This window comes from Helianthus annuus, chromosome 15, assembly GCF_002127325.2.
Source record: "Helianthus annuus cultivar XRQ/B chromosome 15, HanXRQr2.0-SUNRISE, whole genome shotgun sequence".
In the NCBI taxonomy this organism is placed as follows: domain Eukaryota; kingdom Viridiplantae; phylum Streptophyta; class Magnoliopsida; order Asterales; family Asteraceae; genus Helianthus; species Helianthus annuus.
This window is the reverse complement of record NC_035447.2, coordinates 22,448,734-22,461,113: the sequence shown is the minus strand read 5'-3', so window position 1 is coordinate 22,461,113 and position 12,380 is coordinate 22,448,734. Positions and strand designations below refer to the sequence as shown.

General features: G+C 35.7%; 1 protein-coding gene and 1 long non-coding RNA gene across 3 annotated transcripts; one reads left to right on the top strand and one right to left on the bottom strand.

Moving 5' to 3' along the window:
• Positions 1 to 232: 232 nt before the first annotated feature.
• On the bottom strand, positions 233 to 2,477 carry LOC110909505. 2 transcript variants are annotated; one of them, XR_004880479.1, is made up of 6 exons: positions 2,388 to 2,477; positions 1,907 to 2,300; positions 1,694 to 1,843; positions 1,189 to 1,250; positions 959 to 1,027; positions 233 to 801 (listed from the first exon to the last, which is right to left on the bottom strand). It is a non-coding gene; the product is annotated as an uncharacterized LOC110909505 (long non-coding RNA). The 2 variants fall into 2 exon arrangements; XR_002575410.2 differs by having other exon boundaries at positions 233 to 1,027.
• Positions 2,478 to 10,523: 8,046 nt separating this feature from the next.
• LOC110911109 (cyclin-dependent kinase inhibitor 7) lies at positions 10,524 to 11,874 on the top strand. The gene is made up of 4 exons (XM_022155687.2): positions 10,524 to 10,958; positions 11,034 to 11,318; positions 11,403 to 11,572; positions 11,670 to 11,874. The coding sequence occupies exons 1-4, from the start codon at positions 10,854 to 10,856 to the stop codon at positions 11,737 to 11,739; spliced, it is 630 nt and encodes a 209-aa protein (XP_022011379.1). The 5' UTR covers positions 10,524 to 10,853; the 3' UTR covers positions 11,740 to 11,874.
• The last annotated feature ends 506 nt before the right edge of the window (positions 11,875 to 12,380 follow it).

Sequence of the window (12,380 nt, the reverse complement as noted above, 5' to 3'; positions counted from 1 at the left end):
GATATCTGAAATTAAAAAAAAAATAAGAATTTTTACCTTCAAAGTCAAAGTCTGCTTATTTTCTTTGAAAAGCTTGGAACTATGCATGAGTTAAGTGATTGTTAACAAATCAATAAGAACATGAAACAAAAACCCGTCTTTAAGCCATTCCAAAGCCCAAACCTAACATCTTCCTAGGCAATAGCCATGGCATTAGTGGTTCCAGAATTGTCTATAAGTGGGTCATTTCCAACAAGCCCATTTAAAGTTCCGTGTACAAAGAAATCACCAACAGTCCTAACTCGTTGATAGGAACACAATAAATATCATAGTAACTCGATTACAATACTTTCTAAGCATCATAAACCTAATAAAATCTAGTATCAAGACCAATGTGATTATAACAACACCAACTATAACTAATTTTTAAAAATAAAACAATAAATTAGAAACTTATGTTCCGCCTACGCCTACACTTGCGATAGTCTCAGAAAATATAGTAACAAATGGAAGCTCGCAAACAGCAACTAAAGCCCCAGAATTGGCGGTAAAACGAGAAGCTCTTACGCCGCCACTACCGACGCCGATTGTTAACACGTCAAAGTCATAGCTGTGTGGCTCGGCGTTGTTAGTCGACTCGGTTCTGATAGCAAAGAGACGATACCCCATTGCGGTTGTATCATCTTTATGGAACAAATTTTGACCCCAAATGGTCAACAAGGTTGTATCTTTGAAACTTGACTCCATCTTTCTTCTTTCCAACATGTGTTTCTTTTCGTTTCTTTCCACTTTCATTTGTACCAGACTGCATAGATCTGGGAGCTGCAACAAAAGCATCATTCATATCTAATCTTTTCGTCTTCATCATTACCTTTATTATCAATAAAGAACTCTAAATCATCATCTGTTTTCCTTGCATTAAGCTTGTAGGATTGTGACTTGTGAGTCAAGATCCAAACTTGACCCGTAACGTACTAACCTGGAGGGTGTTTTGATATGTACCCATCAGGCAAATTTAGACATCAATCTCGAGGTCAAGCTTCTTCGTCTATATTATCATTGTTCAGAGCAAATATTAAAAAACTGATTATATATAGCTAAAAATCACAATAATAATTCACACAACACAATGTCGTCATCACATCAGTTCTAGCTGAATAAGAACAGAGACGCAAGACCGTAAAGAACCAGTGAGTGACCGAAGTTTACCTTGTCATCGGAATTTCAAGAACCTGCGGATCGAACTATTGGTGGCCGAAACCTTAGCTCACCTGTGGATCAAACTATTGTCATTAGATTACTTGGTCATACCAGCATGTGTAATGGCTAGATTGCTAGTGTATGACCCATATTGTAATCCTGAAACACATCCTAGCCATCACCTTTGTTACATACGGCGGTTATAATTTTTAAGTGACATAAGCACATTAGGAATAATTCATTGTATAAGGAACAGAGCACAAGTCAGAACACATGTTAATTTCGGTGTAGTAATCTAACAAGATAAAAGAAAGGCATCTTTTAAAACAATTTTGTGAATCTGACCCACACTACAGGTCACTTTTGACCCATTCAACCCACTTAAGCATTTTAGTAAATCAATTTAAGAAGTTATAACTATCAAAAAAACAGCTCACTTCTGACCCAAACCTAATGTGAACCGCAACTAAACTTGCATGACCCGCCCTTTTTTATGCCTAGAGATATAAATTACCTGATAAACACGAGAAGCAAAACAAACTCCCTAAAGCACCAAAAACACTATGTTTGGTTTTTTATTGGGTCAATACAATGCATCTACTTTGAATGCAAGCCGCTTCATAAATTTCCTAGCCAGTTATATAGAAGCAAGCTTGATCTGCAACTGAAAATATAATGTTTATTTTTCAAATATGTAATCAATTTAAAATTATAAACACAACCATACTTTTCCTAAAACACCGGATTCTTGCAACCAGTTAATTGGGATGCCAAATTCTTTTGAAGGGGACATAACCATGTCCCGCACTCCCGAGTCCCGTGTTCGTAGTAATGCATAAACGGTGCTCTCCATTCTGAAACATACCAAATTGTAGACGTTAATGATTAAAACGATCATAAAAAATATATTTAAAACTAATTATCAAGTATTTTAATACATAACTCTCTAGCAACTTGTACATTCTTCAAAGCAGACTTATAGGAGAGACTGGAATCATCAACAAAGTTAGTTCCTTGTTATTAAGTTGCATCCGGTCTTGATAGTAAAAGCTTGCTTTTCTTAGTACATATGCTTTCCCTTTTGGCCAGTCAAAATGCTTCAATACTACCCTCTGATCAACCTTTCCAAACATCACAAGATAATTTTATTTTATTTTGGTAAACTGTAACATAAAACATTTTATATATAATAGTTATGTAAGGCATACCAAGGAGAGTTCTTCGGGTAGCCAGTTCAGAAAGTGTAACACCTTGAAAATTTGTGTCCAATAATGTATAAACACGTGTCATAAGCTCTGAACGTGAGAAAGAATACTTTGGAGGGACTAAAGTTGACAAACGGGGAAACTATGTGAATATAAAGGTCCAAAGTGTCAACAATGGATAAATATATTCTAAAATAGCCCTACATAATGTTTATACCTTCCAACGAATAAATCATGGATCATACGAAGCTAAACATGAAAGAAAGTGAGGAATTACAAACTACAGGGGCTAAAAGTGTCAACATGTGCAAAGTATACCTCTGAGTGACCTTTTGGCAGACCCGAAGCTTTATAACGATGAAATATACTCACTAGAATATGTGGTTAAAATTTCATAAAGTTTCGTTATCGTATGAGAAAGTTATGATCAAATTCGTGTTCGAGGGGTTAAAAGCGTCAACAGTGAATTCTATGGCCTTATGAGTGGTTACAAGGTTAGTCAAGGACTTAACCAAGTTAGTAAAAGTCCCAAGGCCCTTAAAAATCAAGTTAGAGGGCTGAAAATGCAAATAAGGGACTTAAAACCACGTTACAAAGGACCAGGGACTAAAAATGCAAACTTTGAAACTTGTTTGGCAGGTTTTGCCGGTCCAGGCGGCCCGCATTAGAATTCCCTGTAACCTCAAGCGGGCCGCGTCAGGGTGCCAGTAACAGAAAAACGTGGACAGGTGCCTGTTAAGGCTGTTAACCGACTTAGAATGCTTGTTTTATATACCAGGGGCTGCCCTAATGGTATTTCATGCATAGGGGGCACCTGTAATGATCTTGAATCATCCATAGACTTGTTTGGCATCATCTAAGGGACTTAAAATTGTTATATAAGGAGCCTAATGTTGTAACCATTTGTGCATTCATTTGCAAAGTGTTCACAACTCAACTCCTGGAGCTCTCTGGACAGCAAGCACTCATCCTTAGCATCCCTAATCCTAATTAGGACTCTTGTAAGTGTCCTTAACCCTTCCAAATTCGTGTTAGCTTAGTTAATTAGCTAAAAGTCAAACCGTCGTAATTAAGGTTTGACTTCGTGATTAATTAAAATGTGCTCTGTCAAATCACGAATTAAAAGTACCTTTAAGTAGGTAATTATGTGGGTAACAAACCCTTAAAAGGGTATTTCCAGATTCCCACTCTAACTATGCTAATTGTCGAGTCAAAGCTTATTATAAAAAGTCAACAGAAAGGTTATTTGCGAATTAATGCACAATTAGCAATGTAGGGTACATGCAACCTGTTTGATCATTAAAATAACTTGGTAAATAATGTAAGAACATGTTCCAACATGTTCAACTCGACAATTTTCAGTTTAGGCTCGGTTTGGAACCGAAAGTCGCAAAGTTTGACTATTGCTTTGACTATCAGTTCTGACCCATTTAAGCCAAGATTAGGATTGCCTTAGAGCTTCTTTTGGACCTATTTGCATGTTAGTATAACTCTCTGAGATTATACTACTTGGTTCATTAGATATCCTATTCACATGCATGTTTCCGTTAATCGCTTATATGTTGACCATTATGCCCATTTGACCTTTAAATGTGATTTTTGAAAATGTAAAAGGATAGGCACCTTAGCTACTGATTTATAAACTTGCACCCAAAATTTGAAGTCAGTTTGAGGTGTAGATTAAGAGTTATGCTCAATAGCGTAATTAAGAGCTTCTTTACTAATTAAATGGCGTAAATTACGTATAGCATATCAAAACCCAAATTTTTATACCAAACTTTTTACCCACTGTTATAAAATAATATTTTGGGGTTTTTGGTGATTTTTATTTATTTTTAGGCTGAGCATAACTTAGTGTTCTAAGATTAATTCGGTTTATGTCGGTTTTGCCCTTTTTAGCCATAAAATGAGTTTTACAAATCCTTTTGACCTCAAACCAATTTCTACTGATTTGTTATGATAAATAAAATATTTTGAGCCTTCTGGAATATTAAAAATATCAGCTTTTTACAGAAAACCCGGAAATGGCTCCAAATCGCCTTTTTAAGCATTTTTAACGCATAAGTATGCACTAGAACCTTATTAAGCTTAAAGGATTGAACCTACTGATATAATTAGTGAAATTTTATATTCTAAATAGTAGGCAAATGTTTTGAACTCAGAATTCCAGAATTGACCTTTTAGGCACATGTGAAATTACCAAAATGCCCCTACGGTGCATAGTAAGGTTAAAGATAATAAATTTCACATAAATTTGATACCCTACTGTTATAACTTAGTAAATTAAGCATATTTACTAATTTATTCAGACCTGTAACTCAGGTTATTATTTTAACCCTTTTACACCTTATAAAATGACCAAAACGCCCTTATGAGGCATAGCTTTGGTTTAAAATCATTTGGGGCATAATGGAAGGTATCATTCTGATATCACAACATATTTTAAGCATATTGACTTCAGAAACTTGTATTTGACTCTTATGGTTACTCGTTACGCACTATACGCGTTCGGATCGGCTTATGTGACTAGTTTGGCCATTTTAGCCGAAACGTGTCAAACCATATCTTTTCGGTCTCAAAATCCAGAATGTTGTTATGTTACCCATATTAAACAAGCATGCAAGCTTGTTGGGTCAAAACCACATTCTAAAACGGTCTTCGCCTTATTGTGCGTTTAAAACCGTAATCTTCCTTTATAAATAACCGGTCTAAGCTTAAGACCCGTTAGAATTCTAATAGGTTATTAAAACCTTAATTTCCAGATCTAGGAGCCCAGTAAAAGCTACGTGCATTCGCTGTTTTTGACTTATACTTTGCTCAGGTAAATACGTTTAACTTATTTTCCCTATACGGACTTGGGGTACGGTATATAAGATACCGCTTGGTCGGGGAATTGACCTTAACCAGTTGATGGCTAAGTGTTGTCAAATTAACCCGTTTAAAAATGCTGTTTTGTTTGCTTAACGCCTTTGGGGGTTTAATGACCATGTCCCGGATATCCTTGGCATCATTCAAAGAATGGCCACGACCTTAGTACACGGGTGTAGGCGTACACCCGTTATGCATTTCATTATTGTATAATCGTCGGCCGAGAGAAGTCTTGCGACGGAATTATATTAAGTGGTGTGTCTATTGAACTTTAACCCGGCACGACCCGGGCCACTGAACGCATAACGAACATGTAATTCTTTTACAAGATTATTAAGCAAATAATTATCCCAAGTTATAAAAAGTTTTATGCCACGGGCATTTAAATCAATTTTAAACATTTTCAAAATGAGTCAGTTAAATTGTATTTACCAGTGTAAACTGACGTATTTTCCAAAAAGGCTAAGTGCAGGTACTACGCGTAATAGGCTGGTCACTCCTTAAGCATCCATAGAAGTCTCGCAAGCTTAGGATGCATGAAGTCTGTTGAAATGAAGTTTCCTTTTTGTTTGAATCTGCCTGTGGATCTATTTCGACATTTTGTGATACTTGAATATTACAATAATTTAAGTTGAAATAAATCTTTCTTTTGCTTCCGTTGTGCATTTGATTATTGTATGTTTGACTATGACGATATCAACTACGTCACGGAACCCCCACCGGGCCCACCGGTGACACGTGGAAAATAGGGGTGTGACAGAAAGGCCAATAATCTTGTATGTCTGTAAAGGAAGCTGCAAGTGACTTAACGAAATCAACTTGAGTTTCCACGCTAGCTTTTACCTGAAACACAATACCTTAATTAGCACCATATTTTAGTAAACTGACTTAAAGTCTAAAAATCCTGACATACAGCCAACAGGAAAGTTGATGGATTCTCAATTTCCTCACTCATGTTGCTTTTTGCATCTATAGTGCTAGATGCAATAGTGGATATAACTGAAGTATCCTTCTTCACTTCGTGTTTCATCAAGCTCTGATAAATATAGTGCCACTTGTCCAACCACATATGCTTTTTGCTCAACATACCATCATTATACCACCAAAAAACATGAAAAGGAACCTGCAAAGAAAGTTGAATTATTGTAGGGTTAAAATGAAACCCTATTTTCAATTTTCAAGATTAAACATCCATCTGTTCATCTTTGTTCCTGAAGCGTGAATGTCTCTAATTGAACGAAGTGTAGAAAAATAACGGCAGAATTCATTAACCTATACCATGAGTAGCACCATCAGATGAATATACACCAAACCTTTTATTCAAATTCGATTTAACTGGAGTTTCTACAGGGATTCAAATAATATGCAAACCCTATATTTTATTCTCCTAATTTGATTTGACCGTAAACCCTAAAACTTCTTCCACCATTGATGTTGCCGAAGACGTCGCCAGATCTGGTCACCACCAGTGTCGAGGTAACCCTAGATGTACCACCATCACTATTCTCCCCCATTCTCTCTCTCCCTCTCTCTCTTTGTATGTTGGCATGAATGATTTCAAAACAAAACACTTCACCAGGGAACTGTTGCTGATGCGGTTGTTGCTGGTTGAGCATGTAAAGGAATTGAGAGGGAGAGAGAATGAAGTGTAGAAGAGTAAGTGCACAGTGAATCTGCTTTGGCTAACTATTTGAATATGGGAATTTTGAAATTTGAAAACCGAATCCGAGAATATTGATTAATTGGTTTGGTTTATTTGGTTAAATCGTAGATTTTCGGTTCGTTCAGTTTATTTGGGAATTTTGAAATTTGAAAACTAAATCCAAGAAATTTGGTTAATTGGTTTTCTTTATTTAGTTAAATTATCGGTTTTTAGTTCGTTTCAGTAAATTTTGGTTAATACTCAAAACAAAACTTTAGCTAAATTTTTGCTTAAAAGAATATGAAATGAAGGTATAAAATCTAAAAATATATGGACGGTTCAGTTTCGGTTTGGTTAATTTCAGTTAACTAAGGGTACAAAAAAAAACTAATAACCGATTTTAAGTTAATTCAGTTTTTGATTGATTTTGATTTGGTTTTGCTTGTTTTTTTGTTTGGATTCGGTCAACGGTTCAGTTATAGCTTACCCCTATATATTGTTAATCACGTAACATGTCAATTTTTTCAAATTATAAAAATAGCAATATTATACTCAAACTACAAAGAATAAAATGCTCGTTTTTATAATGTAATTTTTTTAAAAGGTGTTAATGTATGAAAAGCTATGACCATTTAACAATCGTGGAAGTAGTTGGCTTAAAATAGGGTAAAAGTGTAACTATTATTTAAATGAATAAAGTAAAATGTAATTAGTGGTGAGGATTTGTATATAGATTTTATTAGGGGTGAGCAAGTTTAGGTCCGGACAGAAAATAAACAAGAACCGAACCGAAAATATACCTAACCCGACCCGAACCCAAGTACCTAGGTATTTAGATCGGTTCCAATTTTTCATATAAAATAGGGTCGGGTCGGGTCTCGGTTCTTTTCATGGTGAAACCCGACTTGGACCTATGGACCGAACCGACCCTATATTTAGGGTAGTGAATTGGTTCTGTATTTTATGTTTGATCGGTTCTCGGGTCGGGTCGGGTAATGGTCGGGTCGGGTCGGGTTTTTCCTTTTGCTCACCCCTAGATTTTATGATCGAACTTTAAGTTATTTTCTTATGTTTTTATTCTTTTATTAAATCGGGCAAAAGCATATGGAAATTATTCCCCACTTGTTTTGCCATATTTTCGGGGAATCATGTTACAAAACATTATTATTAAATTGATAATAATGATAACAAAATAGAGAGTTTTGATCATTTAAAATGTGATATGACACATTGCTTTAATCACTTGTATATTAATGCATCATCTACTTGTACATTTTAATCCGCACAACAATAATGACCAAGACAACTATCAAAACGTCGACAAAAATGAGTAGGTTGTCACGGTAGCTTTGGATTTTTTTTAAAACATTATAGTTTATAAGATACGACAGAAATACGTAAAATAATAATAAGTTTGTTGTGGAGGGGGAAAATGCAACTAATTATCCATAATTTTGTTAAAACAAAGGGATTTAAATGTAATAAGATGAGGGACTAAAAAATATTTAAAAGACCAAACTACCCTTATTTTAAGGGTCTTTCTACAAATAAAGGGAGGAAAGTTCTTATTTTTTGGGTATCTTAAACTACCCCTCCCTCATGCATTATAATATAGTATAGATTTTTAAAGGTGGTTGCGAGTAAATGAGAGAGAAAATTAATAATAACGGTACAAAAATATTATATAATTGAAAAAAAAGAAAAAAACCTGATTTTTAGTGTGATTATATGAATACGAATACAGAATACAATGTGAATGCATATAATGTTACTTGGCCTTTTTTGACCTCTCTTCTTGGCTTGAAAGCTGCATACTAGGGGTGTGCAAAAAACCGCATTAATCAAACCATAACCGAATTAACCGATAAAACTGAACCGAAAAAACCGAACCAAAAAAAAAACCGGTGGGTCGGTTAATGGGTTTTTTGAAAACCGAAAGTAGCGGGTCGGTTATGGTTATCATTTTTTCCATACCCACCATAACCGAACCGAACCGATATGTAATAAATTTTTGTAGGATTTATGACATTTCACCATATTTTTAATATTTGATGTTGTTTATTGAAGATTTTTAGTATTTATAGGTTTTTCATATCGTTTTGTGGTCTTGGTTGGATGTTTATTTGAATTTATGAAATGTATTATATCACTTTATTTCAATATTCGATAATAATTGGTATTAATAGTATAGATTATATGTACTTTTTATACTATGTAATATATTAATATATACAAATATGCGATAACAATTTATTCCATGTTAAAAAATTAAGCTATTTTTAGCTAAGCTAAATACACGATTAACCACCCATAACCGACCCGCTAAAACCATCAAAACCGAATAACCATAACTACCATAACCGATCGGTTATGGTTATGGTTATGCATTAACCGACATCGCGGTTATTGTTATGATTTTAGGTCAAAACCGACCCATGTACACCCCTGCTGCATACATCAGGTAATGAGTAACGGTTATCCGACATATTTATGATTGCGTACATGATAAAGTATGAGAATGAGATTTATCAACATGAGTGGCGGATTCATGATTTTTTTCAAGGGGTTCACTTTTATAAATGTTCCAATTTCATATGTCCAAATATAAAAAAAATTCGGGCTTGGTCGATGGTTCGAGTCAGGTAAGGTTCATCACATAACGAAAATACAATACAAAAATGAAAAAAGAACATCGTCGTGATAAATTTAAAAACACTTAATATAAATAAGTTGGGCTGGACATCGAGTGGTGGAAAGTAGTTATGACTTGATCCCGTATCGAAAGATACAAAAGAAAATAAAATATTTTAAGATTGATTTTTTTTTTTCTAAATAGCTCGTTTGGAAGAAGAGAACTTTCCTTAGAGATAATTTCCTTAGTCCCTACTCTTCTACATAGCACTATTAGTGTGTGAGACCGCGATCCACAAACTGACGCATGGGACGTAGCCTTTCTAGCCGCGTGCAGCCTACCTTCTTCTTCAGATCGTAGGCTAAGTAACTCAGTGCTCCATACGTGAAAAATAAAAGCAGAATTCGTTCGGATCTGTTCAAAACTGCAGATTTTGTTATGAATAATTGGTTGTATTTTGGCTCATAGAGTTTAACAATTCATCTTTGACTTTTTCTGCTTTTTGTGATCTTGGTGTATGTTATTTGGTTAACTTCGACACTTCACTTCTTACTTTTGGATTATGTGTTTTTTTAAATTTACTGTGTTCAGTTAGTTTCTTTGAAAATCATGAAGTTGAAGCATTTCCAAAAGTTGTTATATTTACCAAAGAGAAGAACCTTATCTAAACAACCCTATAACCAATTGTAATCGGGCCATTTTAATCAGGGTAATGTTTCAACGAGAAAAAAGTTAAAAAACTCCCTTACCGGGGAGTCGAACTCGGTACCTCATTAACATATAGAAAGCGCTTTAAAATTGTGCTAGGCATTTCTTAACGGGTTCCTCTACAAAATATTTACAGGTTCCTTTACTATTTTCTTTAGGACTTTACATCATAAATTACAAACCAAACAGGTTTCTGGAAACTTCCTCGGTGGCGTGGCTGTAGATCCGCCCCTAATCAACATGTATTCCGTAGCCGGTCTAATACCATCCAGTTCAACAATTAGTACATGCGTTAAACACCAAACCACGAAAGAAAATGAGTTGCAACTGTAACGGTGCCGTCAAAACTCCCGTTACACCGTTGCAACAACAGATTAGAGAGAGAAAGTGAGGACCACACCCACACCCAATAACAACCTTTCAAACGGTATTTCTGCCATCAGCCTCATCGTCATCATCACCTCCACTCTCGTTCAAACTCAACAACAGAAAATCATACAACAAGATATTATTCTATTTCAGGATCTAACGTAACTAACGCCTCATCATTTTCACTTTCAGCTGATTACATATCATCATGTTCGTGTGAATTTAAATCACAGTTGCCAACGAGAAGTGAATGATGACCGGAGCTACGGCGGTGGAGGACGCTGCCGGAGAGAAGTCACAGACGTCAACGCTACTTCATAATACGACGGAAAAACTTCAATTCACCGATCTGGAGGTACAGAAAACCTAGAAGGGTTAAATTGAAGTTTCTTCTCTCTCTGATTATAATAATTTACGTTTTGATTTGCAGGAAAGTGTCAAACTGAAGTTTCATCCGTACAGAAAACCTAGAAACGAGATTAAGGCTGGATCAGTCTCACCGGAGATAACTACAGAAATTCCGTCGTCGGTTATCAGTTCTCGCCGTACATTGCCGAGGACCGGAGCTACGGCGGTGGATAAACATCCCGGAGAGAAGTCGCCAACGCCAACGTTAATTCAAATCACGACGGAAAAGGATAGTCGTCGTCCGTGTGTTGCCGCCGGTTGCCTTAGCTTCAATCATTCGAAAAAACTTCAATTCACCGATTCAGAGGTATCAATTCGATCGGAATTTCGCTAATCGTTAATTATCTGTTCTTCTCTCTCTAATTATAACAATATAGGTTTTGATTTACAGAATAACATCAAATTGAAGTTTCATCCGTACAGAAAAGAATCAGTCTCGCCGGAAATGATTACAGCAAATCCAGCAACGGTTACCAGTTCTCGCCGTACAGTTCCGGCAGCTGAAATCGAAGAATTCTTTGTGTCTGCTGAGAAAGAACGTCAAAAACGTTTCAAGGACAAGTAAGTTGATCAATCGATTATCAAATATTCAATCTGTTTTACAATTTACAATTATCAAACAACAGCAATTAGCTGAAACATATGACATTACTTGCAGGTATAATTACGATATTGTAAAGGATACTCCATTGGAAGGTCGGTTCGAGTGGATTCAACTGAAGCCGTGAAGACGATGAAAAATGAATATTAAATGCAAAATTCATGTCATGTACTAGTTAGAAGATTGTTAGATATTATTCAAATTTGAATTGCATCTGTTTGGATCTTGTTACAGTTAGTAGTACAGTAGTTACTTGCATTTTTGAGTGTCTGTGTACGGAACACTGTAGAGGTAACTGCCACCGTTAGACTATAACCTCATAATAACTTCTGATTATACGAATGACTCTCCGGAGTTGTTGTCGTCGGTGGCAGTGACGGTGGTCAGGGAGATGACCGGAGGAAGGAAGAGTGAGTGTGTTGACCGACGCCTTGCCGTGTAAGCTACGGACACGTCATCATGCATATGGATGCCGTCAGCGAATAATCCGTGGGTGAAATAAACATTCTACTCACATCAGGAAAATGTTTCTATATTAAATAACTTATTGATATATCTTTATATTTATAAATTACTTTTGTAAGAAAGTGACGGGATCGCAACAAGTATAATGATTTGGGATCGTAACAGAAAGGTGAAAGGGCACATGGCTAAGTTGATTCCCCTCCCATGTTTTTAGCTAAAATGCATGGATGAATTCGTCTTGTTAGTTTTACATGTGATCACGTTGACGTGTATTCCATATTTGTTACAGGGGAAATTATCAAA

Bases quoted from the DNA above. Each gene is read 5' to 3' on its own strand.
- LOC110911109 (XM_022155687.2), top strand. From the start codon at position 10,854: ATGATGACCGGAGCTACGGCGGTGGAGGACGCTGCCGGAGAGAAGTCA. The intron at 11,319-11,402 runs GTATCAATTCGA...TTTGATTTACAG, and splicing joins TTCAATTCACCGATTCAGAG to AATAACATCAAATTGAAGTT. The intron at 11,573-11,669 runs GTAAGTTGATCA...CATTACTTGCAG, and splicing joins CAAAAACGTTTCAAGGACAA to GTATAATTACGATATTGTAA.